The following is a 23,557-nucleotide window of genomic DNA, read 5'->3' on the forward strand; positions in this document are numbered from 1 at the left end:
GCCTCAACGGTTCCTGTGGCAGGCCGTGCTTCCGCAGCAATTACATCCTCTGCTGGGCCTTTTTGAGGCTGGAGATGTTGATCTCCCCCTTCAGGTCCTGAGAGACTAATTCCCAGGAAGTTGAAGGTCTCGACAGTTGGGCCGCTGTGGCGAAGGATGCCTCCTGAAGTCCACGATCATCTCTACAGTCTTGAGCGTGTTCAGCTCCAGGTTGTAGGCTGCATCACAGCTCCAGCCGCTTCATGTCGTCGATATGCAGCCTTGTCACAGTCTTTGAGGCCGCTGGAGCGGACAGTCGCAAGGTGGATCGACGGGAACGCCAATGTGCATCCCCTTGCGGAGCTTCACTTGGATGCCGGCGCCCTTCCCCCTTCGTTGCCTCCATGCACCATGGCTGCCCTCCCGGTGAGCAACAGGAAAAAGAAATGAGCGGATTTGTGAAAGTCCCGGGTAGGCTCCGTTTCACAAGTCTTCCCTTGTGAGTCATGCAATGTCTCCAAAGACAAACGACATATGCTCAAAAGGTGTCTTTTTTTTTTCAATTTTTTTAAATATATATTTATTCCTCCCCACCTCCTTTTTTTGCAGCAATCCAGAACAAAGGTCGAAATGCCGCCGTGCTTCAAGAGTCAAGTGCCAACGACACAGGCAGAGTATGTCTTGATTCCACTTATCTACGAACTCACTGAATATGCAACTGCACACAAAAAAATCAGTGACCTGCTCGAGAGTAATTGTGTGCATTTATATACTTGTTTTGTAGAGTGGAAGAGCTGGAAGAAAAAGAACAATTCTGCATCAAATGACAAAAGTGGTCTGTGTATAATCCGTCTGCGTTGTGCATGTTAAATGGTGAACAGGAGGGGGCAGAGTACTGAGCTTTGTGGTTTTCCTTGGTTGACTGTAGCAATGGAAGGGAGTTGTTTGGTGGTAGGTCTGATTGTAATGAGGGCAGGCACGGAAAGTGTTGTTAGAGCTGGCTGTTGGACATGTAGGGTTGGTTCAGTGGTCTTTGTGAAGAAGGAAGGTTAGAGATGGTTCACTGCTTGTTTGGCTTGACTGGGTTGAGAGCAGCGCTGTTTTGAGTTGACGTGAAGGGGGAAGTCATCATTTTAAGCAACGGCAAACGTAATATTTTGTATTGTTTCAGATTGAAGACCAGAAAATGGCAGACCACAAGATGAACGGCTTCTTTTCCCTTGAGGCGAGTGTACAATTAATGCACAATAACTTCTATGACAACATATGTTCAGCTGTCTTTTTTTTAATTTTTTTTTTATTTAAGCATTCTCGAACAAAGGTGGAAATGTTGCCTTGCTTCAAGAGCCAAGCATCAACCATACAGGGAGAGTATATCTTTGTTCCACTTTGTTTGTAGCCACTAACTCACTGGGTATGCACCAACTAACACTGACGATGCTTGTTCAATTCAATTGTTCAACAATGAAACTTATTGATCAGTAAAATGTACTTTGAAATATTGTGCTTTTGGTGTTTGTGTTTTTTGTGGGGGTTGGAGAAATGGCTCGTGACCATAGGTGAGGGTGGCGGGAGCGCTGGAGCCTATCCCAGCTCTCATCGGGCAGGAGGCGAGGTACACCCTCAACTGGTTGCCAGTCAATCGCGTACACACCTACGTGCAATTTAGAGTTGTCAATTAACCTACCATGCATGTTTTTGGGATGTGGGAGGAAACCGGAGTGCCCGGAGAAAACGCACCCAGGCACGGGGAGAACATGCAAGCTCCACACAGGCGGGGCCGGGGATTGAACCCCGGTCCTCGGAACTGTGAGGCAGACGCTCTAACCAATCGCCCACCGTGCGGCCTGTTTTTTTCAAATGGAGTTAAAATAAAGATAAGTGAACGAAATCACGAACTCAATTAGTTAAGGTCAGTAACTCAGTGATTAGTAGTGATGTGTGTTTATTTGGTTACGGTAAGTCGATCACATTGGGTAGGATGAGTACACAGCACGTGTTGGCCTGATGGGCAGAGCACTGGTTTACAATCCTGGTTCAAAACCGACTGTTTTGTGTTATTGTTGCTGCACGATGATGGTTGCTTTTGTGATTGTTTTTAAACAAATTACTGTTAAATAAGTGATACAAAAATGAAAATAACTGTTCAAAGATCAAATTAGTTGAGTATATTAGAGTTATCAGTAGTGAAGTGGTTAAGGTTTGTACATTACATTAGTATTTATCATCTCGTAGTTATGTCCATGAGTCAATGACTTTGGTGCATCATAAAGTTGGTCTTATACACTCAAGCATATAGTCTACACCGCAAAGTTACATACAACATTTCAAACAGTCATTTATTGACATTGATTTCAGAAGCCACTGCTGGGCTTGAACCTACAACCTTCGGTTCACAAACCCACAACAAAATCCCCTCAGCCAGTGGTGAGCTGACTCTAACGACAGCTTCTCCTCGTCCAAATATCTTTAACTTTTCTACAATCTGGGCAAACCTTGGTACTGCTTTTATACATATGTTGACCCCACTTCTGGATTCTGTGGTGGCTTGGACAGAGCATTGCTTTATGAACCTCACAACTCTGGTTTCAAACTGACTGTCGTGTTATTGTTGCTGCACTATCATGGTTGTTTTTAAAAAAAAAATGAAATAACGCTTCAGAGACTGAATTTATTCAGTACATTAGAGTCATGTGGGTAAGATTAGTATATTACATTGGATTAGTAGTTGCATATGTTCGTTTGGTTAGGGTCAGTACATCACATTGGTTAGGGTTAGTTAGTACATCGTTTGGTTAGGGTTAGTACATCACATTGGTTAGAGTTAGAACATAGCACAGTTATATACAGCATTTTAAATATTCGTTTACATTGCACTTTAGAGAGCATTGCTATCCACCGCTGGGATTGAACCTACAACCTTAGGTTCACAAACCCACATCACAATTCCCTTAGCCAGCGGTGAACTGACGGTGACAGCTTCTCCTTTTCCATATATCTTTAACTTTTCTACAACCCTGGCAACGAACCTGACACTGCTTTTATACATCTTTTGTAGGTGACACTTCTCAGCTCTGTGGTGGCCTGATGTAGAAAGCATTAGTTTATGAACCTGACAACCTGGGTTCGAAACCAACTGCGTCATGTTGTTGTTGCTTCAAATAAAACTTATTTTATAGCTTGCTTGGTATGTTTTACCAACATGCCCCCCCCCTGGAATGTTACTAGGTGAGCTGGAGGGGGGGCTCTGCCCCCCCCCCCCCTGGAATGATGCTAGAAGGTGATGCTAGAAGGAATGTTACTAGGTGAGCCCCCCTCCAGCTCACCTAGTAACATTCCTTCTAGCATCATTCCGGGGGGGGGCTCTGCCCCCGCCTGGAATATTACTAGGTGAGCTGGAGGGGGGCGGAGCCCCCCTCCAGCCCACCTAGTAACATTCCTTCTAGCATCATTCCAGGGGGGGGGGGGGGCTCTGCCCCCCCCCCCCCCCCGGAATGTTACTAGGTGGGCTGGAGGGGGGCGGAGCCCCCCTCCAGCTCACCTAGTAACATTCCTTCTAGCATCATTCCTTCTAGCATCATTCCAGGGGGGGGGGGCTCTGCCCCCCCCCCCCGGAATGTTACTAGGTGGGCTGGAGGGGGGCGGAGCCCCCCTCCAGCTCACCTAGTAACATTCCTTCTAGCATCATTCCAGGGGGGGGGGGGGGCTCTGCCCCCCCCCCCCCCCGGAATGTTACTAGGTGGGCTGGAGGGGGGCGGAGCCCCCCTCCAGCTCACCTAGTAACATTCCTTCTAGCATCATTCCAGGGGGGGGGGGGCTCTGCCCCCCCCCCCCCCGGAATGTTACTAGGTGGGCTGGAGGGGGGCTCCGCCCCCCTCCAGCTCACCTAGTAACATTCCTTCTAGCATCATTCCAGGGGGGGGGGGGGGGCTCTGCCCCCCCCCCCCCCCGGAATGTTACTAGGTGGGCTGGAGGGGGGCGGAGCCCCCCTCCAGCTCACCTAGTAACATTCCTTCTAGCATCATTCCAGGGGGGGGGGGGCTCTGCCCCCCCCCCCCCCCGGAATGTTACTAGGTGGGCTGGAGGGGGGCGGAGCCCCCCTCCAGCTCACCTAGTAACATTCCTTCTAGCATCATTCCAGGGGGGGGGGGGGGCTCTGCCCCCCCCCCCCCCCCCGGAATGTTACTAGGTGGGCTGGAGGGGGGCGGAGCCCCCCTCCAGCTCACCTAGTAACATTCCTTCTAGCATCATTCCAGGGGGGGGGGGGCTCTGCCCCCCCCCCCCGGAATGTTACTAGGTGGGCTGGAGGGGGGCGGAGCCCCCCTCCAGCTCACCTAGTAACATTCCTTCTAGCATCATTCCAGGGGGGGGGCTGGGGCGGGGCTCCGCCCCCCTCCAGCCCACCTAGTAACATTCCGGGGGGGGGCTCCGCCCTCCTCTAGCCCACCTAGTAACATTCCTTCTAGCATCATTCCAGGGGGGGGGCTGGGTCGGGGCTCCGCCCCCCTCCAGCCCACCTAGTAACATTCCGGGGGGGGGGCTCCGCCCTCCTCCGGCCCACCTAGTAACATTCCTTCTAGCATCATTCCAGGGGGAATGTTCTTCCTTCAAGCATCGTTCCTGGGAGCAATGCTCAGTGGGCTTTTTTTGTTTTTTTGTTGCCCATATGTATTTGGATAAAACATACCAAGCAAGCTATAAAATAAGTTTTATTTGAAGCAACAACAACATGACGCAGTTGGTTTCGAACCCAGGTTGTCAGGTTCATAAACTAATGCTTTCTACATCAGGCCACCACAGAGCTGAGAAGTGTCACCTACAAAAGATGTATAAAAGCAGTGTCAGGTTCGTTGCCAGGGTTGTAGAAAAGTTAAAGATATATGGAAAAGGAGAAGCTGTCACCGTCAGTTCACCGCTGGCTAAGGGAATTGTGATGTGGGTTTGTGAACCTAAGGTTGTAGGTTCAATCCCAGCGGTGGATAGCAATGCTCTCTAAAGTGCAATGTAAACGAATATTTAAAATGCTGTATATAACTGTGCTATGTTCTAACTCTAACCAATGTGATGTACTAACCCTAACCAAACGATGTACTAACTAACCCTAACCAATGTGATGTACTGACCCTAACCAAACGAACATATGCAACTACTAATCCAATGTAATATACTAATCTTACCCACATGACTCTAATGTACTGAATAAATTCAGTCTTTGAAGTGTTATTTCATTTTTTTAAAACAACCATGATAGTGCAGCAACAATAACATGACAGTCAGTTTGGAACCAGAGTTGTGAGGTTCATAAAGCAATGCTCTGTCCAAGCCACCACAGAATCCAGAAGTGGGGTCAACATATGTATATATATTTTGTTGTGGGTTTGTGAACCGAAAGTTGTAGGTTCAAGCCCAGCAGTGGCTTCTGAAATCAATGTCAATAAATGATTGTTTGAAATGTTGTATGTAACTTTGCTGTGTAGACTATATACTTGAGTGTTCTAAAACCATCTTTATGGTGCACAACTCAAGGATGGTGCACCAAAGTCGTTGAGTCATAGACATAACTACTTGATGATAAAATTTTAAGTCAGACAACACTCCAAAAACATTTTATTTTGTCAACACAAATTACAGTATATTACACTGAAACACCAGCCCGCATTATACATTGTTTTGAAAAAGAGCCTTACATTGTGTATGTGGATATCATCCCACTTACATTTTTACAATTTTAATTCAAGTCGTAAAAGCACATTGTGAAGACAATCAACTATGGCCTATTCCTCAAAAAAATAAAAAAAGCACATATCAAAGTACATTTAACTGATCAACAAGTATCAGCATCGTTGCCTTGAATCAATGCACATCTCTGAACCCCCAAAAAAATCATGGTCAGTGTTAGTTGGTGCACACCCAGTGAGTTAGTGAGGAAGTGGACACAAACTTAAGTGGAACCACGACATACCCTCCCCTGCCTGGTTGGTTGGTGCTTGGCTCTTGAAGCAGGGCTGCCTTTGTTCTGGATTGCTGCCCAAAAAAAAAAAAAAAAAAGGGGGTGGGGGAAGACAGCGGAACATGTTGTCATAGATGTTAATATGCATTAATTGTACACTTGCCTCAGGGGAGAAGAAACTGTCCATCTTGTGGTCTGCCATTTGTTGTTCTTCACCCTGAAACAATATAAAATATTCAGTTGTGCTGATCAATGTGACATTCCTCATTCAAGGCCTGCACCGTACACAACGCAAAACTAAGAGCTACTCTGGACCCAGACAAGCCAAACAACAAGCAGACTATTGCTAACCTTCCTTCAGAAGCTCTCCCCACAATATCCATGCGTGTCCTCATTAGAATCAGACCTACCACCAAACTACCTTCCATAGCGACAGTCAACCAAGGCAAACCACAAGGCTCAGTACTCTGCCCCCTACTATTCACCATTGGACATGCACCCTGCAGACAGAATATGCACACTGGGTTCTTCAATTTGATGGGAAATTGATACTTGTCCTCATCCCAACCAGATCCTTATGACCCTGCAAAAAAATTAGCTGTGCCACTTGCTTTTTTTTAAATCCATATCCAACAATATTTCACAGCACTACACAAGGTTTATTGCATGCATTTGCTCAATTTTTTTCCCCCTGAGTTACTCACCGGGGGGCGGGCGGGCGGTCTGTGGCGAAGGCGACGAAGGGGGAAGCGCAACGGCATCCAAGTGAAGCTCTGCCAGAAGAGAATACAGATTGGAATACAGTCCATCTTGCGACTCTACCCTCCAGCGGCCTCAAAGACTGTGACGAGTCTGCGGATTGACGATGTGGAGCGGTTGGAGCCGTGCTGCAGCCTACAACCTGGAGCTGAACACGCTCAAGACTGTCCAGATGATCGTGGACTTCAGGAGGCATCCTTCGCCACAGCGGCCCAACTGTCGAGACCTTCAACTTCCTGGGAAACAGTCTCTCAGGACATGAAGGGGGAGATCAACATCTCCAGCCTCAAAAAGGCCCAGCAGAGGATGTACTTCCTGCGGCTTCTGAGGAAGCACGGCCTGCCACATGAGCCGTTGAGGCCGTTCTACACTGCAGTCATCGAATCAGTCCTGTGTTCTGCGAGGAAATAAAGAACCTCAGACTGCAACAGACAACCAAAACGGCTGAAAAGATACCCACCCTTGAGGACTTGCATGCAGACAGAACTAAGAGTATGCAAAATCTTCTTGGAGCCTCCACATCCTGGACACCTCCTCTTCCAGCTCCTTCCCTCAGGTCGGCGCTACTGAACAATGCAAAGTACAACAAGCAGACATTCTAACGGCTTCTTCCCCCTTGCCATTAACTTTTTAGTTAACTTACAACCCCATTGCAACATGCTGCCAATTTTGTCTTGAGTTTGTTGTCACATCTCTATGTCAGGCCAATTATACTTCACTCGTACACTCACTGTCGTAGTCTCATCACGCTGCACCATATTCATCATATTAAACTGCTCTAATTGCTAGAGGACTGTGCATCTGGTACAACTGGTAACCTTGTATTGCTGTGACTTTTATGTCTCAAACGTATTCTGTCAATTGACTGTGTTGTCGTACTAGAGCGGCTCCAACTACCGGAGACAAATTCCTTGTGTTTTTGACATACTTGGCAAATAATGATGCTGATTTGTCTGTGCACCAATTACCCTGGTCCAGTTCCTCTTGGTGCGTCGCCTGATCCACCATCTCCTCCACCCTGAAAACAGAGGACAAATGTTTTGTGTGTGTTGACCAATACTCTCGACTCCTCGCCCAAACCCTGCATTGTCCGCTCCAGCTTCCAAAATCCCATCGTTAACTACGACAAGCCAAACAACTACAGACCATCTCAAGCACGACCCTGCCAACAACACTCGACTGCGCCGACATCTGCCCAACATCAGCCCTATGAACCCTTTGCATGCCTGCCAGCGTCACAAATCAGACCTTCCTAAACACACAACCAAAAACAAACTAAATACAGTCAACCAAGACAAACCGCAAAGCTCTGTCACAAAGTACTCTGCCCCCTCCTGCTCACTATTATAACGCGCGCCTCGGACAAATGATACACAGATAAACTTGTTTGTGCGCCGCTTGATTGTGGAGTCGTCCCTTTCCCTCATCCCACCCGGCGGGCTCCTCCTTTTGCAACCTGCAAAAGCACACAAGCAAGAGTTGGAAACTTTTCTTTCATTTGTGCGTTTGTACGCATTACCCTCACCTGATCCAGCGCGACCGCTGCGCTGCAAGAAAACAGAAGTAAAAAAAAAATAATAATTAAAAAAAATTACACAACCTTGACAGACAACTTTGTAAGACAAAAATTAAAACAAGTACATGTGTTCTCATTTTAAAAAAAAAAAATAAAAATAAATAAAATATTGAACACTTCCACATGAATAAGATTGAGAGCAAAAGTACAACATATTATTATACCAGAGATTTTGAGGGATAACATTTTTGGGGACCCGCCCAGATAAACTTCATAAAACCCCATAAAACTCGAAAAACACAAACTTTAAAACAAAAAAACAACAACCCCCACCCATCCCCCAAAGAAAAAAAAAGAAAAATCTGCAGCATTCAAATAAAACATCTCATTAAACGGGTAGTTTGCAAAAATAAATACAATATAAAACTCCACATGAACATTGAGAACAAAAAAAAAGTCATTTTTTGAAACACCAGATTTCAAAATACACGACAACTTGTTTTTATGTAGACAGCCAACTTGATTAGACCATCCAGGAAATTCATGAAAAGACAAATCAAAGTACAATTTACCAGCCGAAAACAAAATACAAACAAACAAAAAAAAAAGAATCATGGCACATGAACACTTAATTAAAACAACCAATCATTTAGTCACAGTGACAAAACCTTCACACGTCATTAAAAAATAAAAACAATAAAAATACACGAGATCTGGCCAGCATCAAATGTTTTTAAACTAAAACGTGCTAACCCCACTGTGAAGTGTGAACGTGCTGTGCTCAAGCAAACCCATGCACAAACCTTTCCTTCCACGCTGCTGCGCCTCTGCCAGTGAAAAGCCTGCAACAAGCACATTGCCACTGTTACAAACATCAAACATTTGCTTGCTGGCGTGACAAAACGCAGCTTAGTCGCTTGCCATTGTGCTGCTGGTGGCCATTAGCGCGCCTGCCTGCGCGTCGTGGCGCCCTGGTGCACACCTGTCTCCAATTAGCGCCACACCTCACAATGCAAAGGCCGCAAAGGAAAGCGTCACCAAAGAAATTCAAAATCGCCGCCACTTCCGGGTAAGGCAGAAAACACTTTCCCGCCAACACGTGACCCGGAAGTTCAGTCGACGAAGGCTCGCTCGCTGGCGCCGCCTTGTGGCCACAAATAGGTCTGTCTTAGAACACACACAAAAAGAGCCCAGACAAAATGGTCTTAAAAAAATGATTTCAAATGTATTGTGTTATGTGTTTTTTTTTTTTTTTTTTTAAAGTCCTTCTGTTCATGGAATGTTTCTCCCTTTCTGGAATATTTTAAAGCTTGACGATACCAGGTCTTTTCTTTCAGCGTTCCACTTATTTTTTTAAAATTTCATTGTAGACATGGATCATTTCCTTTCGCATTTTTGTTATATTGAGCAGGTGGAGATGTCAGTTGTGTCCTGATTATCCTGTCATCATTTAGGAGTTTTATTTTGTCTTGCTCGTTGTGCCAAGTTACCAAAACGGCTATTGAATTTAACTGGTAGTTGAAAAATAATATATCAATTTTTCTCTTGTACTCAAGTACAAATCTCCCCTCCCCCCCAAAAAAGTGGATATAGTTCTACATAAGTGGAGTACTTTTGCCACCTCTGCAAATGACAGATACACGTCCATAGAGTAAAATATAAACTTTGAACTTTGTAAACCTGAAAAAACGTAGTGACGTCATCGCTCGCGATTCAAGATATTTTTAACATTCGCTTTTATCGCCATGGAAAGCCTTGCAGCGATACGTACACCAACGTTGATACAAACAACTCACGCACGACCTCTGGCCTCATCGAAAACTAGCGAAACGTTTCCTTCAAGAAATGTTGGAGTAAAATAACCCGTTAATCCAGCGTCACTCTTTTTCTTGCTTCAAATGAGGAGCCTGCTCGCGACTTTTCTTCTTTGTGCTTTTACTATCGCCCCCTGCTGCACAGGAATGGCCAAGCACGTTAGCGTCTCATAGACCTGTATTGAATACTGCTTTTGCTCCATGAACCTCTAATTTTTAAAAATTCTATCAAGGACCGTTGTGTTCAAACGTTCATATGATTTTATCTTTTACCTATTTTCTCAAAATTCCCCTTACGTTAACACGAACATTAACTTAATACAACTAGAAAGAATTAACTGCATTTAATTAATTGTTCCTCTCTTTTTGTCTCCAAGAAGTCATTTGTGTCATGTACATTTCTTTATGTACAGATTTGTGGGCAAAAATTGCTTACCAACACCCTGCAAATGATCTTCCTTCAGAACTGGACACAAAGAAATGACAGGTTTTCTATATTTAGTCATAGTGTGTGTGTGTGTGTGTGTGTGTGTGTGTGTGTGTGTGTGTGTGTGCATCAAAAACAAAAATATTATAATAATTCAAAGCAAAGATGTTTTAAAACCTTTTCGCCAGCTGAAGTCACTGTTGCTAAAGCTTCATGGAATGACTTAGCCATTTTCAAAACAATTAGCCCAAGTATTTCACAAAAGCTGCATTTGCTCATCACTAGTTTTCCCACATGATAGTGGCAACTAGATCACAGCTCTAAACGGTTCAAATATTGGCCTCCTCTCATATTCCCCGAAACATGTTAATTTCATTGTCGACTAAATTGTCCATCGGTGTGAACGAGTGCTTTTCTTTGCCGTGATTGACCGGTGACCATTGAGAGCCGAAGAAAATCGAGCACCTGTTATCCAAGTCTAATGTTGTCTACTAATAATGAATGGCAAACAAAATTTACGGTACATGTGCATTCAAGCTATGAACAGCGGAGTGATATAGTTGGCATTCGTCTCACCACTCACTTCGAAACATTGTATTGAAACAACCAAAAGTTGACTTCAACCATTTATTTTGGAGGCAACAAAGACATCAAAAGGTCAATATGAAATCAAATTTTGAGGGGGGAAAAAATATTGAGGGTGGGGAGGATTTACAGCAATATCACAAATTTTTACGATAACCCAAAGACATTACTATTAAACTGTACGGAAAAAAAAGGAGGCAATCCAACTAGAACAGTTAACCCCATTTAGATGCGACATCTAAGTCTAAAGCAAATTGTAGGCAATTTAAGCATAGTATTTACATGTTACACCATTGCCTCATACGTCGCTACACTGTTAGTCTCACAACTACACTAAAAAGCAAAAAAAAAAAAAAAAAACATGTTCATGACTCGCCCAAAAGAAATAAAAAAAAAATACATGCAGCATGCACTAATTTATATTACACTGACTGGATCCAATGGTGCTACTTTCAAATGGAGTGGTGTGTGAACGTAGTCACACCGACTTTCTGTCTATCAAAGTTGATAGCCACTGCTGAATGGGATATATATATTTTTTGTTTTGTTTTGACACATGACCAACTGGATTTCCCATTCGGTAATTCTAATGACGACTTGCTAAATGGTTAAGCTCGGCCACGAGTCAGCTGTCGTGTCGTCTGCGTGAGACAAACGTCGCCGGGATCCCGCGGATACTTAGAGGTAGTACTTATTGGTAGAATTGGCCACCGTGGGGATCTGCGAACCCGGAAACGTGTATGCTTCGCCCTCGGCGGGGACTCGCCGAATCGGACTCCGGTCACGTGTGTGGAATGGGGCAACCGGTGCCGGTGTCGGCGCAGGAGGGACCTGGGGGCACTGAAATGTGTCGGTGCTAGACGACGGCCCGCGTTCCCTCATAACAGGCGTAGTGGGGGCCGCTGTCGGAGCAGGCGTAGGCACAGCGCGCTGTTCCTCGTAAAAACCGGCGCCGTACATATTGGCCCTGTACTTCCCGTAGTAGTCCACAACTCCGTACGGATCTCGCTCCTCGTAAGGCGACCGCCGCACCGGGAACCCTGGTACCGCGCCATAGAACGAGCCGTCGCCCTGGTATGCGGCCCCGGTGCCGGACACACCGTAACCTGGATGCGGCCCGAATCTCGCTGCATTCTCGTAGCCCGGACCCGCTCTGTACGCCGCCGTATTGCTGCTGTGACCGGCGCCACGGGAAACGCCCGGCGCAGGAACGTAGCCGGCGCCAAATTCCGCTTCCGCGCCGCTGAAGCCCGGTTGATAAGCCCGGTTCTGAGCACGCCCGTCAAATCTCGAGGCATCGAATCCATCAGAGTTTGGCTCTGAGCCGTTTCTGTGGTAGCCGTTTTGATCTAGCGGGCATTCTTTGGACCAGTGGCCTTCCTGCCCGCAACGATAACAACCCGATCGGTCTCCCATTCCCGGCGCAGTACGGAGGCGGCTAGTCGAAAGCTTCACGCTCATCAGTTTGCCTTGGAAAAGAAACACTCAATAAGGATTTGTTTGCAATCATTTGAAAAAACAAATGCATCCTGCTTGACTACTCCCAAATTATGCTCTAAAAAAATAAATAAATAAATAAAAACACGTGTTTTGAACATCACAACACATCAACACATTATTAAAGCTGAAATCCGTAACTTTCCGAACTCAGGCCTGGCGCACATCGAGCAACGTGAACAATTTAGTCGGCGGCTCACCCTTGTACGCCTGTTGACCAACCTACTCGCCGCAACGAAAAAACTGCAACCCCGTGTTTTCGCGTCAAGAAACTTTAAGATGCCGCACGTATTATTTTATTGAACCACAAACAACACGGTGCGATTGTCAAGGAAAAAGGCTGATTGGCCTGGCCACTGTATTATAAAACAAAGAGAGAAAACAGACGAGAATGAGGCCGTTGGCCTTATCACCCCAATCATTGACTGCATTTATTTATTTATTTTTTTTATACAACTGATCTCCAAATAAGAACAGGATCTTCTTCAAAAATAAACTTCAACTGCACTGTTTCAAGTTAACAGTTTCAAGGCGTCGGTTTTAAAGAATTGAAAATAGTGATTTGTTGGATTTGCAGCATTAGGAGTTCATTTCCTGAAATCAAAAGCTATTTCAATCAAAAACACTTTATTGGTCAGGCTACATTTTACCCTTATTTTCTATTATAGCATCTTCACAATTTTTGCATTCATTGGACTTTTTGGAGAGTTTCTGCTTGAATCACATTCCATGATGTCAGAATAGCCTCCCAAAGCTGCTGTTTAGATGTGAACGCTCCAAAGGTTCTCAATAGGGTTGAGATCAGGGGAGTACGGCGCGCCCCCACACGGGTTCCTCTTATTTTATGCCCAGAGCAGTCAATGATGCAGAGGTGTTGCTTTCCATAATCCGAAACACGGCGGATACTGTATCGGCGGCAACCGCCCGACTCTCGCACGGTACCCGGATTTGTTGCGACCGGCTAACTCTCGCACGACATTTTTGTTTGGCTGTTACATCTGCGACGCCGTTCGCTTCCGCTTCAATTTAGAAATCGCAGCAAAACAAGTTGCAGAACCCCGCGTGGCATTGCTCTGCATGTGGCGGTGCTTACTCGCTGCAGAGGCAACCGTAAATTTCAATGATATTCAGTCCCCAGCAAAAGATGTTCCGTTGTGCCGGGGCGCAAGTAAGACACGGACGGTAAAAGTAGCGCAAAGTTCGCAATCTTTCTCGCGATCCGATCTGTCCGGGGGCCCGCGCACACCGCGTACCATCGCAAAATGCAACTCCGATCGTCATGCACACATTCCGGTATGAGGCGCTCAATAGTAAAGAAAATACAAATTTATATACAATTCTAACCCACTGCTGGCCAGAATAGGTGGGACCGGACAAACTTTACAGAAACTGCAACATTACATTACGGATACCAGCTTTAGAACAATAGCTTTTCAATAGGGCTGGGCGATATGGCCTTCAAATAAAATTTCAGATTCTTTGCCCCTACAAAACATATATTATATAAACTATTCTTTTCCAGCGTATAAATGGGGCACCATGTCTTCTGCAATGTTCAGTGACTGCCTTCCAACGAGGTCTTGTCATACGGAAAACCAAGTGAAAATGATTATCCTCTGGTTGTCCGTTTCTAAGGAGGAATCAAACCCTCTGGTCTATTTTTTTTTTTTTAAATAGTTGCCAGAGGGGTCAGAAAAATTGCCAACTTGATAACACTGACTGTGGTTTTGGATCTATAAACTCAAATGAATCGCCCAGCCCTACTTTGCTGTTGACCGTCGACGTTTCACTCACCTGTTGCATATTCACGACTTACCTGTCGATTTTTAAACAACAAAACAGTTTCATAAAATAAGACACTCCCCAATAAGCCCAACCCGAGAGGTCACCTTTAAAAGCAGTGTTGTCTAACTGATTAATGGCCTCCATGGCATCCTCCATGCGTTCCATGTGAACAAAGGCATAGTTTTTAACTATGTCGCACTCCACCACCACACCGTACTCTTCGAACTTGGCCCGCAGCTCCTGGTTGGTGCAGGCGATGTTGCCGACGTGGAGCTTGGTGGAGCCTCTCGTCTTGCCGCGGCTCAGCTCCACGTTCATGGCCTGGCCGTTCAGCTGATACTGGTGGAGGTTGCGGATGGCCTCCTCCGCTTCCGCCTTGCTGTCCATGTGCACGAAGCCGAAACTCTTCAGAATGGAGCACTCGGCGATTTTGCCGTACTGGGAGAAGAGCGATCGCAGCTCGTCTGATGTGGTCTCGGGCGACAGGTTCCCTACGAATATTTTCACCATTGTGACTTTTTACGCTTCACTCCTAAAGGACAAAAACATTTGAAATGATCAGATTGAGCCCCATCATTCAATACAGTCAATCCCCATTAATCGCAGTCAGTGAAAATCCAGAATATTGGCGATATTTGGGGGAAAAAACATTTTCATATCGCTTTCTCAATAATGGTGAAGGCCCTTGCAAGAAAAAAAATAAAAATCACCACCACATTTTAAATGCTGCATTGTTTTCATATGGCTAATGTCTCACATGCTGAAACAACCACAGTTTTATGACCTTTGGATGGATAATACCTGCGAATAATTCAAATAGATCAGTAAAATTGACTGATTTTCAAAAGGAAATTCAATGGGCCGTATCGTCTGAGTTACTGATGAAATCATATGAAAATGACGAAATACTTTTAACCCTCCCACATGCGTAAAACACATTTAAACCGATTAAAAGAAACTTACGTTATGCACAAACAATCTGGATTTCTGCGCAACATCACCAAACCTTAAGTGCACAATACAATAGTTTAGCTTAGCTAAATGACGCTGGTGTCCGGGGAGGCCCAACGTAAATTAAACCCACGTCTTCATCTGTTAACTGGACAAATTAGTTAGATTAAACAACAAAATTGCCACTTTGGCCGGTTTTAGATTAGAATATGAGAATAAGAGACGCTAACGTGTAGCATCGCTAGCTTGCCAAGTAGCCGCATTAGCAGCAGTCGTTAGCAACTCGTGGCCTAGCCCCCAAAAAGAGCGATTCGATCACAACCTAGGATTGTATCGTTATGAGAACAAGACAATAAAAAAGCAAATATATATTTAAATATTTCAATAGCAATATTGATGAAAGCATGTATCGCACGTGTAAAGGAACCTTTAGATCGAGCTACTTTCACGTCACCTCAACGGTTAGCTAATAGAACAACAACCGGCGAAAATAGTTCTTAGATTCCTGGTATTTTAATTCGGCGCTTTTAGTCTTTATTTATTTATGTTTAGCATTGTGCTTCGACGCCTTACCTTTTAAAGATGCAGCCAGCGTTCACGGGCGTAAGAATGGAAAATGGCGGCTGCTGCTAATGCTAATGCTAACGCCGAGGGCTGGGCTGGGACTACTTTCGGCTCGTGACCGTTCTCCTTCTGTGGTGTTTATAGGCCGGATAGCAAACCAGCTGAGTGGTGCATGAGCGTCACAAACGGCGGACTGGAGTGTAGCGTGACGGAAAAAGTGCAGCGAAAAATACATATCACATTAATAATACTATCTGTATTCTACGAGCCAATTCGGTTTCTTTGGGAGAAGGAACTAGTGTATATTGTACCAGAACTTCCGGCCTACTGATAACCCTCCGCGTATTTTCAGCACTTGTCAGCTAAAGTTTATGAACTTCCGCCTTCGTTATTAAATAACCTTGCGCGTAAAATGTCGAATGCTAATGCTAGGACAGTAGACATACGATATATTTTAATGCAATTGTCTTTGGTTATTTATAATTGTATTAATATGTTATGTTTTGTGCACAGCGGTGACTGTTGTGAAAGCACTATATAAATGAAGTTGTGATGCCTCATTGTGCGCGTTGTCCCCCGACTGCGATACGTCAGCGCGTCCGTCATATTGGATGGGGCAGTCCTGCTCAGTAAACAAACGCATGAAATGCACTTCAGAAAGCACCTATTAAGAGCAAAATAAGTAACACTTTTCATTATACTTGTGTGTGGGGGGGGAGCGGGGGAATATAGGCACCGAGAATATTTCATTCATATTTACTCCTTACGGTTAGAGGTAAGCACTAAACCACGGTAGTTCTGGTCAAGAGGTTGTCATCCCAAAAGGTTCTCATCTGAAGTTTGTATTTTTAAAATATTTTCTTACAGCTACCGCTTTATGCAACACTGATTTTGTGATACATAAATATTAAATCTATGATTTCAGTAACCAGATTACTGCAATTTTCTCCAAGGGCTTGCAAAACAAAAGGCAAAAGTTGTCGTCACAAAGATAACTTTCTTTTATTTAAAAAAAACTATGTATGCTGGTACTATTACAGCTAGTATGAAAAATACAATATTCCACTCCACCTATGAAAAAACAAAACAAAAGGAACAAAGCACATGGTGCCTCTTGACATCAAGTCCAAGCCCTGAGTCATTCACCCTTGGGATTCTTGCAAAGACAGCATTCAACAGACAAAAGTTATGAAATCAGAAAGATCCAGGTGAATAACACATTACATGCCTTGCTGTCAATAAATGACACTTTATTTCAAAGAACTCTCACTTTAGAACGGAAAAAAAAGGGGGATATAAAAATGTTACTTTCGGACACACATTGAAGTCAAACGACAGGTTGGAATGTTTTTTTTTTTTTTTTTTAACTATTATTTGTCTTCACTTCTATTTGAGGAACTTACATTGAGTGGGATCATGTCAACTGGCATTCAGATCCATTAATGCTTAAGGACGCACGAGCAGATGAGAACGTGTCTGCGATGACTTTTAGTAAACAAACAGGAACTTTGTGACAGCACTGAGTTTTGGATCTTCCGCCACACTCCCATACAAATGTCTCGGGCAGGCCAATGCACTTTTTGAATGACGTTATGCGTTAAAGAATTTCACATGGATTTGTGTGAAGTGCCCCCCCCCCCCCCCCCCAAAAAGTAAAGTCTAAAAAGTGAGCTGAAAATCTTGCGAAACTAGCCAGCGATGTATCGATTATTAAGAAATCAAACTGGAACATCAAATGTGCATATGAAACTGAGCTGACTATGCAAAATTCAGAAGGAAACAAAAAAATAAAATACAAAAATAATTAAAAAAGAGAATCGTGGCACCACGCAGTCTGACGTGAGTCGGGAAGCTTGATGAAACGACGGTCGCAGAAAAAGTCCAAGACCTAAAAATAAAAAAGCAAATAAATTTTTTTTGGTTGTAGCTTTTATTTGTGGTTTTCATTGAGAACATCCCAGCCTTACCGTGGGCTTTAGTACGGCGCGTATCGTGGCATGTGCCGCGGCGGCATGAAGGAGCCCCTGGTGGCGGACACCGGTGACAGCCGCTTTCGCTCAAAGGCGTAGCCGGCCGGGGCGACGGGTACCCGGTTGATTGGGTTGTGCTCTCTCGCGTAGTAAGCGGCAGCGGCGGCGGAGGGGGGGGCTGGCGCGGGCGGCGGCGGAGGACGCCGCTCGTACGGGTCCACACCCGAGAACTTTGAGAGGGAAGAAGGGGGTGGGGGAGGAGGGGGAGGGGGGAGATAGGACATGCGGCGCTCCTCGAAATAGCTCGAGCCGTAAGGGCGAGCTCTGTACTTCTCATAGAAGTCGACACTGCTTTGCACACGGTCTCGTTCGAAAACTCCAGACCTCTCACCGTACCTATCCCCCACCTCGGGGCCGGGCCTCCGAGGAGGGGGCGGCATCCCGCCGCCAAAACTAGGCCGATTAAACGCAGAGCCAGCCATGTAATTAGAGGGCGCGCTGGCCATTCCGTAGCCACCCCTGCCAAAACCTGGGGGACCGTGTGGGGGGCCCCGGCCGCCGAAACCTCTCATGTCGTCACCGTGGCTATTGTTCCGATCGACTGGACAGTCTTTCGACCAATGACCGTGTTTCCCGCAGACAAAGCAGCCGGTATGATCTCCCATTCCCGGGGCCGTGCGGAGCCGACTGGTGGACAGTTGTACGCTCATCAGTTTGCCTTGTAAGGAGAGAGAAGACACGCATGAGACCGGAGGGCTCCGAACACGAAGGCTCTCACCGACTTGAAAAAACAAGCAATCACCGAGCAAAAACGGTCAAAAGTTTGCGGTCTATTAACCAGTCGGGTTTGTACGCTATCCCGGCAATAGAAACGTACCGCGAAACCTCACCGTCAAAAATGAAACGATACCACGTGTTTTCAGTCCCTGTACTTGTGTGTGCAGTTTGGCAGATGGCAAAGTTCTCCAAAGAGTGTGCGTGTACAGAAGGAACGTGGGAAGAGTGCACTGCAGTAGACCGCCGCTACTCGTTTCAGCCTCCAGCCCCGCACAACAGCACGGCAAGCGCGGAGGGACAACACCCAAAGCAGCCGACCAACTCATTGCCATCACATACCAGTGGGGCCTCTGAGCTTCTTCACTTTAACTTTCATAATTGCAGTAGTGTCTTTTCTAACTGATAACTCGGACCACAATAGTGTTATAGTATAGGATGATTAGCTCTTTTATCCTTTACTCAACTGTCATTGATAGCACAGCCTTGTGACATCACTGCCAAAGCTAATTTTACAGATTGATCAATTAAAAAAAGTGAATGTCCTAAATCAGTTTCTTTTTTTATTTTTCCCCTGTGGTATCGTTTCAGTTTCGTCAGAGGTAGCAGTAATAATATCGAAGCTGATTTTTTCTATTGTGACACTTGACCGGTTTTAGCCGAGGTACAGTCGCCCGTAAAAATGCCATTTTTAAGTCCACCGAAAAGTTAAGACGCACGCTCGCTGGGTTAAAGATCAGCTAAGGGGTTTTAGGGGTCACGAGAGCACAATCCAAATCTATGGTCAAGCATAGAGCACCAAACCGAGAGTTCACCTTTGAAGGCAGTGTTGTCCATCTTATTAATGGCATCCATGGCATCCTCCATTCGCTCCATGTGAACGAAGGCATAGTCCTTCACTACATCACATTCCACTACCGAGCCAAACTCTTCGAACTTAGCCCGCAAAATGTCCGCGGTGACCCCTTCGCCGAGGTTGCCCACGTGCAGCTTGGTGCTGGACTTGGGCCTGCCCTTGCTCAGTTCCACGTTCATGCGCCAGCCGTTCAGCTGGTGCTGGTTGAGGTTCCGGATGGCCTCCTCGGCCTCGGAAAGGATGCTCATGTGCACAAAGCCAAAGTTCTTGACTATGTCGCACTCTGTGACCTTGCCGTACTTCTCGAAGAGGCCCCGCAGCTCGTCTACGCTGGTGTTACAGGCAAGATTGCCGATAAAGATTTTCACCATGACTGCAGACGCTCGGTTGATCCTGGAAGAGTCAAAGAAAATGTGTCATTCCGTTTTACCAACTCAAATTTTTTTGTACGTCTTTTTCAATAGGGCTAACGAGATTGACATATTTGTTGATGTTTACTGCTTGCAATAATGTGACTGCAAACAGAGGAGCCAGTTGGCAAAGGTAGACTCAGTGTTGCCAAATTAGCGATTTGGTCGCTATATTTATAGCGACTTTTCCAACTGCTCAATTGTAATGGAAAAACTGTTATGTTTTTGCAACTAAACAATTATGAATGGAAATCAAACATCTGTCCTTTAAAACAAGGTGCTTCATGGGTTGCCGTATTAGGTTTCTGATTGCAAATGCTTGTGCTTTGTACTCTGGATAAATATTTTTCAAGACAAATCAGATACTTTATTTCATCACCTTGAACAGAAATTTACAACAATATTGACTTGAAAAAAAAAAAGCGACTAGTGCTAAAAGCATAAAATAAAATCTCAGATTTTTTAAATCCCTTATAGAATTAGCAGACGACGACATTATTTTCGGAAACAAAAATCATCTTGACGTCATCAATTGTCGAGGAGTAGTGTTAAGAAACAGACATGAGGGGAATCATTTTATGTTTTTTGTACGACAAGAAAGGAGCTTGTGCGAATACTGAAATAGCGAGAGAGATGCAGTCATTCAACATGCCGAGAAAGCTGATCGTCATTTTCGGGAAATCTTGTCACCTTGCTACTGAAATACATTCCAGGCCCCCTAAAAAATGTGAACGGTGTTTTTAAGAAGAACATTTGCACTTTACAGAATTGTACTTGCATACAGGAACATCAACTCGAGCTGCGCGCAGCTATAATTGGGCCCTGGCACCCCGGCCCCGTTGGGGTACTTGCGGTTTGAGGTCCTGGCAGGTTGTGGCATTGGCACGATGTAAGGGCGCAAATTGCCCTCGGGCGGTATGTTGGACACCACGCTTTAGGACATATGCAAAGTTATGGCCTATATTGAGTAAATGTGGGGCATACAATAATGGAGGATGGCCCCCAGGCTATAGGTAGGACACCACTGCTGTTGGACAAGTGCATACAAAGCCTTCTTCTCTACTACAATACTGTATGTATTGTCAGTAATGATGGTCGGACTTGTAACTACTGTGAACGTTACATTGACAAGGCGTAGGTGCAACGTAGCGCACATACGTCTGATGAACTGTCACCATGTTGTGTTTGCTGCGACCCCAGAAAGGCTACGGTTGAAGAGCCGCCACCGGCATATAGTATGCCGGACAAAAAAGCTTTCGATAACTGTTGTCCCAGGCGTTGAGATGGTACTGACCAAGTTTGAAGTCAATCGGATGAAATCTGTAGGACAAGTTCGCAAAAGTGTGACACCTGTAAATTTTTCCAAGTGTACCTTTAAAATGGTCCTAGGTCAGTTTCTGTTGAGTTTAGGATTTAGGTTGTAATTACAATTTTGTAGAACTCTGGGTAATACACGTACCTGCCAAGTTTGGTAGGTGTAGGTGTGACGCACTAGGAATAGCTCTTTGATGAACTGCATCAGCAACCTTGTGAAAAAGGGCGACCCTTACAATTACGAAGTCGCAGGTCACTTCCTGTTGGGTTTAGGGTACGCGTGCCTTTGAAGTTTTTGTACGTCTGGGGTCAATACAGGTGTCAGCCGAGTTTGGTAGCTGTAGGTGAAATGTACAACGAATTCGACTGATGAAATTTCGGCATTTTCGGTTTTGTGGCAAAATGGGAAATGAAAAGTTTGAAGGCCCGCCCCCGTCATATACTTCGTCGGATTAAAAAGCTTTCGATAACTTTTAATGTCCAAGTCTTGAAATGATACACACCAAGTTTGAAGTGAATCGGATGAAAGCTGTAGGAGGAGTTCGCAAAAGTATAAACAAAGTATAAAAGTTTTGCCCTTTTTTCCTTCAAAAGGTCATAGGTCACTTCCTGTTGGAGTTACGTTATCGGCCGCGCTGACTTTTTTTGTGCCTTTCGGTTCCCTTTATATGCTTACCAATATTCAGAGCCGTAGGTCATATGGATCACCGAGTTCGCCTTTGATGTACCTTTGGCATCGTTCTAGGTGGCGCTGTCGAGCCATTTTTAGGGAATCGCGCCCGAAAACGTGAAATTATTAAAAAAAATTCACCAGGCTCGACGTGCGTGCCAAATTTCGTGAGTTTTCGTGCACATTGAGTTCTTCAAAAAGGGCTTTGTTTGTCATGACTAAAATAATAATAATAGTAACAATAAAAATAATTTCTACAAAAACAAGAGGGACCTCGCAGGTCTACCTGCTCGGGCCCTAATAAGTTTTGATGTGTGTGCCGTGATGACAACTAAATAATTTGTAAAAGTCTTAAGGCCTGGACTCTCATCAAGTGTGTGACATTTTGAAAAGATATGAGCATCTTCGCTCAACTACCAGTAAAACACCCGTCGTCACAGCGGGACATCGGTTTGCCATGCTACCACAGCAACAGCGTTAGACGAAAACGTTTTTGATGACTTTGCATACCACATCCAAGTTTAAAAGTTGATCAGATTGAGTCTCTCGCATATCGTTTAAAAATGACCTCTATAAAAGACTAAAAATCTGCTCAAATTTGAAAGTAAATAGAAAATGGATGCTCCAAGAGACTTTAATAAGTCTTATGCTGTTACATCTGACCCCCAATTTTCGGAGAGCTACGTAAAGCGGCCAGTCGGAGTTACGTCTATTTTTTAGGGGGGCGCTACTGAGCCTTTTTATTTTGGAGGGGGGGGGGGGCTCTAGATAGCACAACTTTTGATGATTGTCATTTGCCTGCACTGTTCACCAGCAAATCGCAGGGGCACATAACCATTCGCATTCACACCTCTGGGCAATTTATAATATTCAACGAACCTAACATGGTTTTCTTTTTAAATGTTGGGGGGAAACCAAGGCATGCACTCTCCACACACGAAGGCCGCCGCCTACATTCCAAGTCCCAACATGTGAGGCAGACGTGCTAATCACTTTCACCGTGCAGCCCTACTACTCAAATCCAAAGAGGTTTTTCAAAAATACATATGAAAAAACTATAGTTAATCATCAAAAAAAGACGCACAGTTGGTTTCGAGACCATGACATTCAGGTCCAAACAACGTCTCGCGGCAGCTACGCATTGCTAAGCTATGCTAAAAAGCCCGTGGGTTGCTTGTTTCGAAATTACACTCAATCCTCGAAGATAGCGCCTCCAAAGCGACATTCTATTTATTAACGGGACGTGAGCGACCGCTTAGCCTTTTCAAGCTACATTATGATGCACGGCAAGAGTTAGCGTCCGAACGTTTGGCTAAGTCGCCGGGCACCTCAGAGAGGCTAGTCAACATTTTGCCGACTAAAAAAAAATGGACGCGCACGGGTAACAACGGGAAACTGTTCAATATCCATCCCGGGTGAATTTTGCTCGAAAACGGCGAACTTACCGGGGAAAAGAAACTAGGCCTTAACGCCAATGAATGAGGAGTGAAATGGCGCCCGATGCCCCGTCTTCCTCTTCCTCTATTCGTACGACTCGACGCCACAAAGGCACGTTGCTGCCCCCACTGGTCACATCAGGGACTATTTTAAGCCGTTTTGGGCCCTGGATGTCGATGACGTTTTTTGGGCGAGAAAAGTCCCACCATTTCGTCATACGGTGCTTATTATGACTCCGAATTAAAATGTCACTTGATTTTTTTTCTTCTTCAATTGTTTTAATCCTAAACGCAACAAAG

General features: G+C 45.1%; 2 protein-coding genes and 1 long non-coding RNA gene across 16 annotated transcripts; 1 reads left to right on the forward strand and 2 right to left on the reverse strand.

Moving 5' to 3' along the window:
• The first annotated feature begins 262 nt into the window (after window positions 1-262).
• LOC133397989 (uncharacterized) lies at window positions 263-2,021 on the forward strand. Of its 2 annotated transcripts, none has more exons than XR_009767722.1 (3): window positions 263-405; window positions 589-653; window positions 764-2,021. It is a non-coding gene; the product is annotated as an uncharacterized LOC133397989 (long non-coding RNA). The 2 variants fall into 2 exon arrangements; XR_009767721.1 differs by having other exon boundaries at window positions 388-478.
• Window positions 2,022-6,014: 3,993 nt separating this feature from the next.
• LOC133397780 (RNA-binding protein 4.1-like) lies at window positions 6,015-16,171 on the reverse strand. Of its 11 annotated transcripts, none has more exons than XR_009767690.1 (7): window positions 15,837-16,171; window positions 14,417-14,844; window positions 9,126-9,371; window positions 9,008-9,046; window positions 7,657-7,706; window positions 6,634-7,251; window positions 6,015-6,146 (listed from the first exon to the last, which is right to left on the reverse strand). XR_009767690.1 is itself a non-coding variant. In XM_061669078.1 (7 exons), the coding sequence occupies exons 2-7, from the start codon at window positions 14,820-14,822 to the stop codon at window positions 7,054-7,056; spliced, it is 876 nt and encodes a 291-aa protein (XP_061525062.1). In that variant the 5' UTR covers window positions 14,823-14,844; window positions 15,837-16,170; the 3' UTR covers window positions 6,015-7,053. The 11 variants fall into 11 exon arrangements, 8 of the variants coding, with proteins under 8 accessions (XP_061525062.1, XP_061525061.1, XP_061525065.1 ...); XM_061669078.1 differs by having other exon boundaries at window positions 6,015-7,085; window positions 7,149-7,251; window positions 15,837-16,170; XR_009767691.1 differs by lacking the exon at window positions 6,015-6,146 and adding an exon at window positions 8,214-8,235 and having other exon boundaries at window positions 7,205-7,254; window positions 7,657-8,144; window positions 15,837-16,170.
• A 642-nt stretch (window positions 16,172-16,813) lies between these two features.
• On the reverse strand, window positions 16,814-23,352 carry LOC133398012 (RNA-binding protein 4.1-like). Of its 3 annotated transcripts, XM_061669539.1 has the most exons (5): window positions 23,267-23,331; window positions 21,297-21,489; window positions 19,387-19,820; window positions 17,795-18,515; window positions 16,814-17,715 (listed from the first exon to the last, which is right to left on the reverse strand). In XM_061669539.1, exons 3-4 carry the CDS (start codon window positions 19,796-19,798, stop codon window positions 17,803-17,805), a joined length of 1,125 nt encoding a protein of 374 aa, XP_061525523.1. In that variant the 5' UTR covers window positions 19,799-19,820; window positions 21,297-21,489; window positions 23,267-23,331; the 3' UTR covers window positions 16,814-17,715; window positions 17,795-17,802. The 3 variants fall into 3 exon arrangements, with proteins under 3 accessions (XP_061525523.1, XP_061525522.1, XP_061525521.1); XM_061669538.1 differs by lacking the exon at window positions 21,297-21,489 and having other exon boundaries at window positions 23,267-23,352; XM_061669537.1 differs by lacking the exons at window positions 21,297-21,489; window positions 23,267-23,331 and adding an exon at window positions 21,828-23,256.
• Between the last annotated feature and the right edge of the window lie 205 nt (window positions 23,353-23,557).

The sequence above is a fragment of the Phycodurus eques genome, chromosome 23, assembly GCF_024500275.1.
Source record: "Phycodurus eques isolate BA_2022a chromosome 23, UOR_Pequ_1.1, whole genome shotgun sequence".
NCBI classification, from domain to species: domain Eukaryota; kingdom Metazoa; phylum Chordata; class Actinopteri; order Syngnathiformes; family Syngnathidae; genus Phycodurus; species Phycodurus eques.

What these genes read in the sequence shown, in the direction of transcription:
- LOC133398012 (XM_061669537.1), bottom strand. Translation starts at nt 21,850, where the DNA reads ATGACCTACGGCTCTGAATATTG. An exon ending in ACCTACGGCTCTGAATATTG is followed by an intron (nt 19,821 to 21,827) that starts GTAAGCATATAA and finishes TGACTCTTCCAG; the next exon opens with GATCAACCGAGCGTCTGCAG. An exon ending in GGACAACACTGCCTTCAAAG is followed by an intron (nt 18,516 to 19,386) that starts GTGAACTCTCGG and finishes TCTCCTTACAAG; the next exon opens with GCAAACTGATGAGCGTACAA.
- LOC133397780 (XM_061669075.1), bottom strand. Translation starts at nt 14,822, where the DNA reads ATGGTGAAAATATTCGTAGGGAACCTGTCGCCCGAGACCACATCAGAC. An exon ending in AGACAACACTGCTTTTAAAG is followed by an intron (nt 12,500 to 14,416) that starts GTGACCTCTCGG and finishes TTCTTTTCCAAG; the next exon opens with GCAAACTGATGAGCGTGAAG.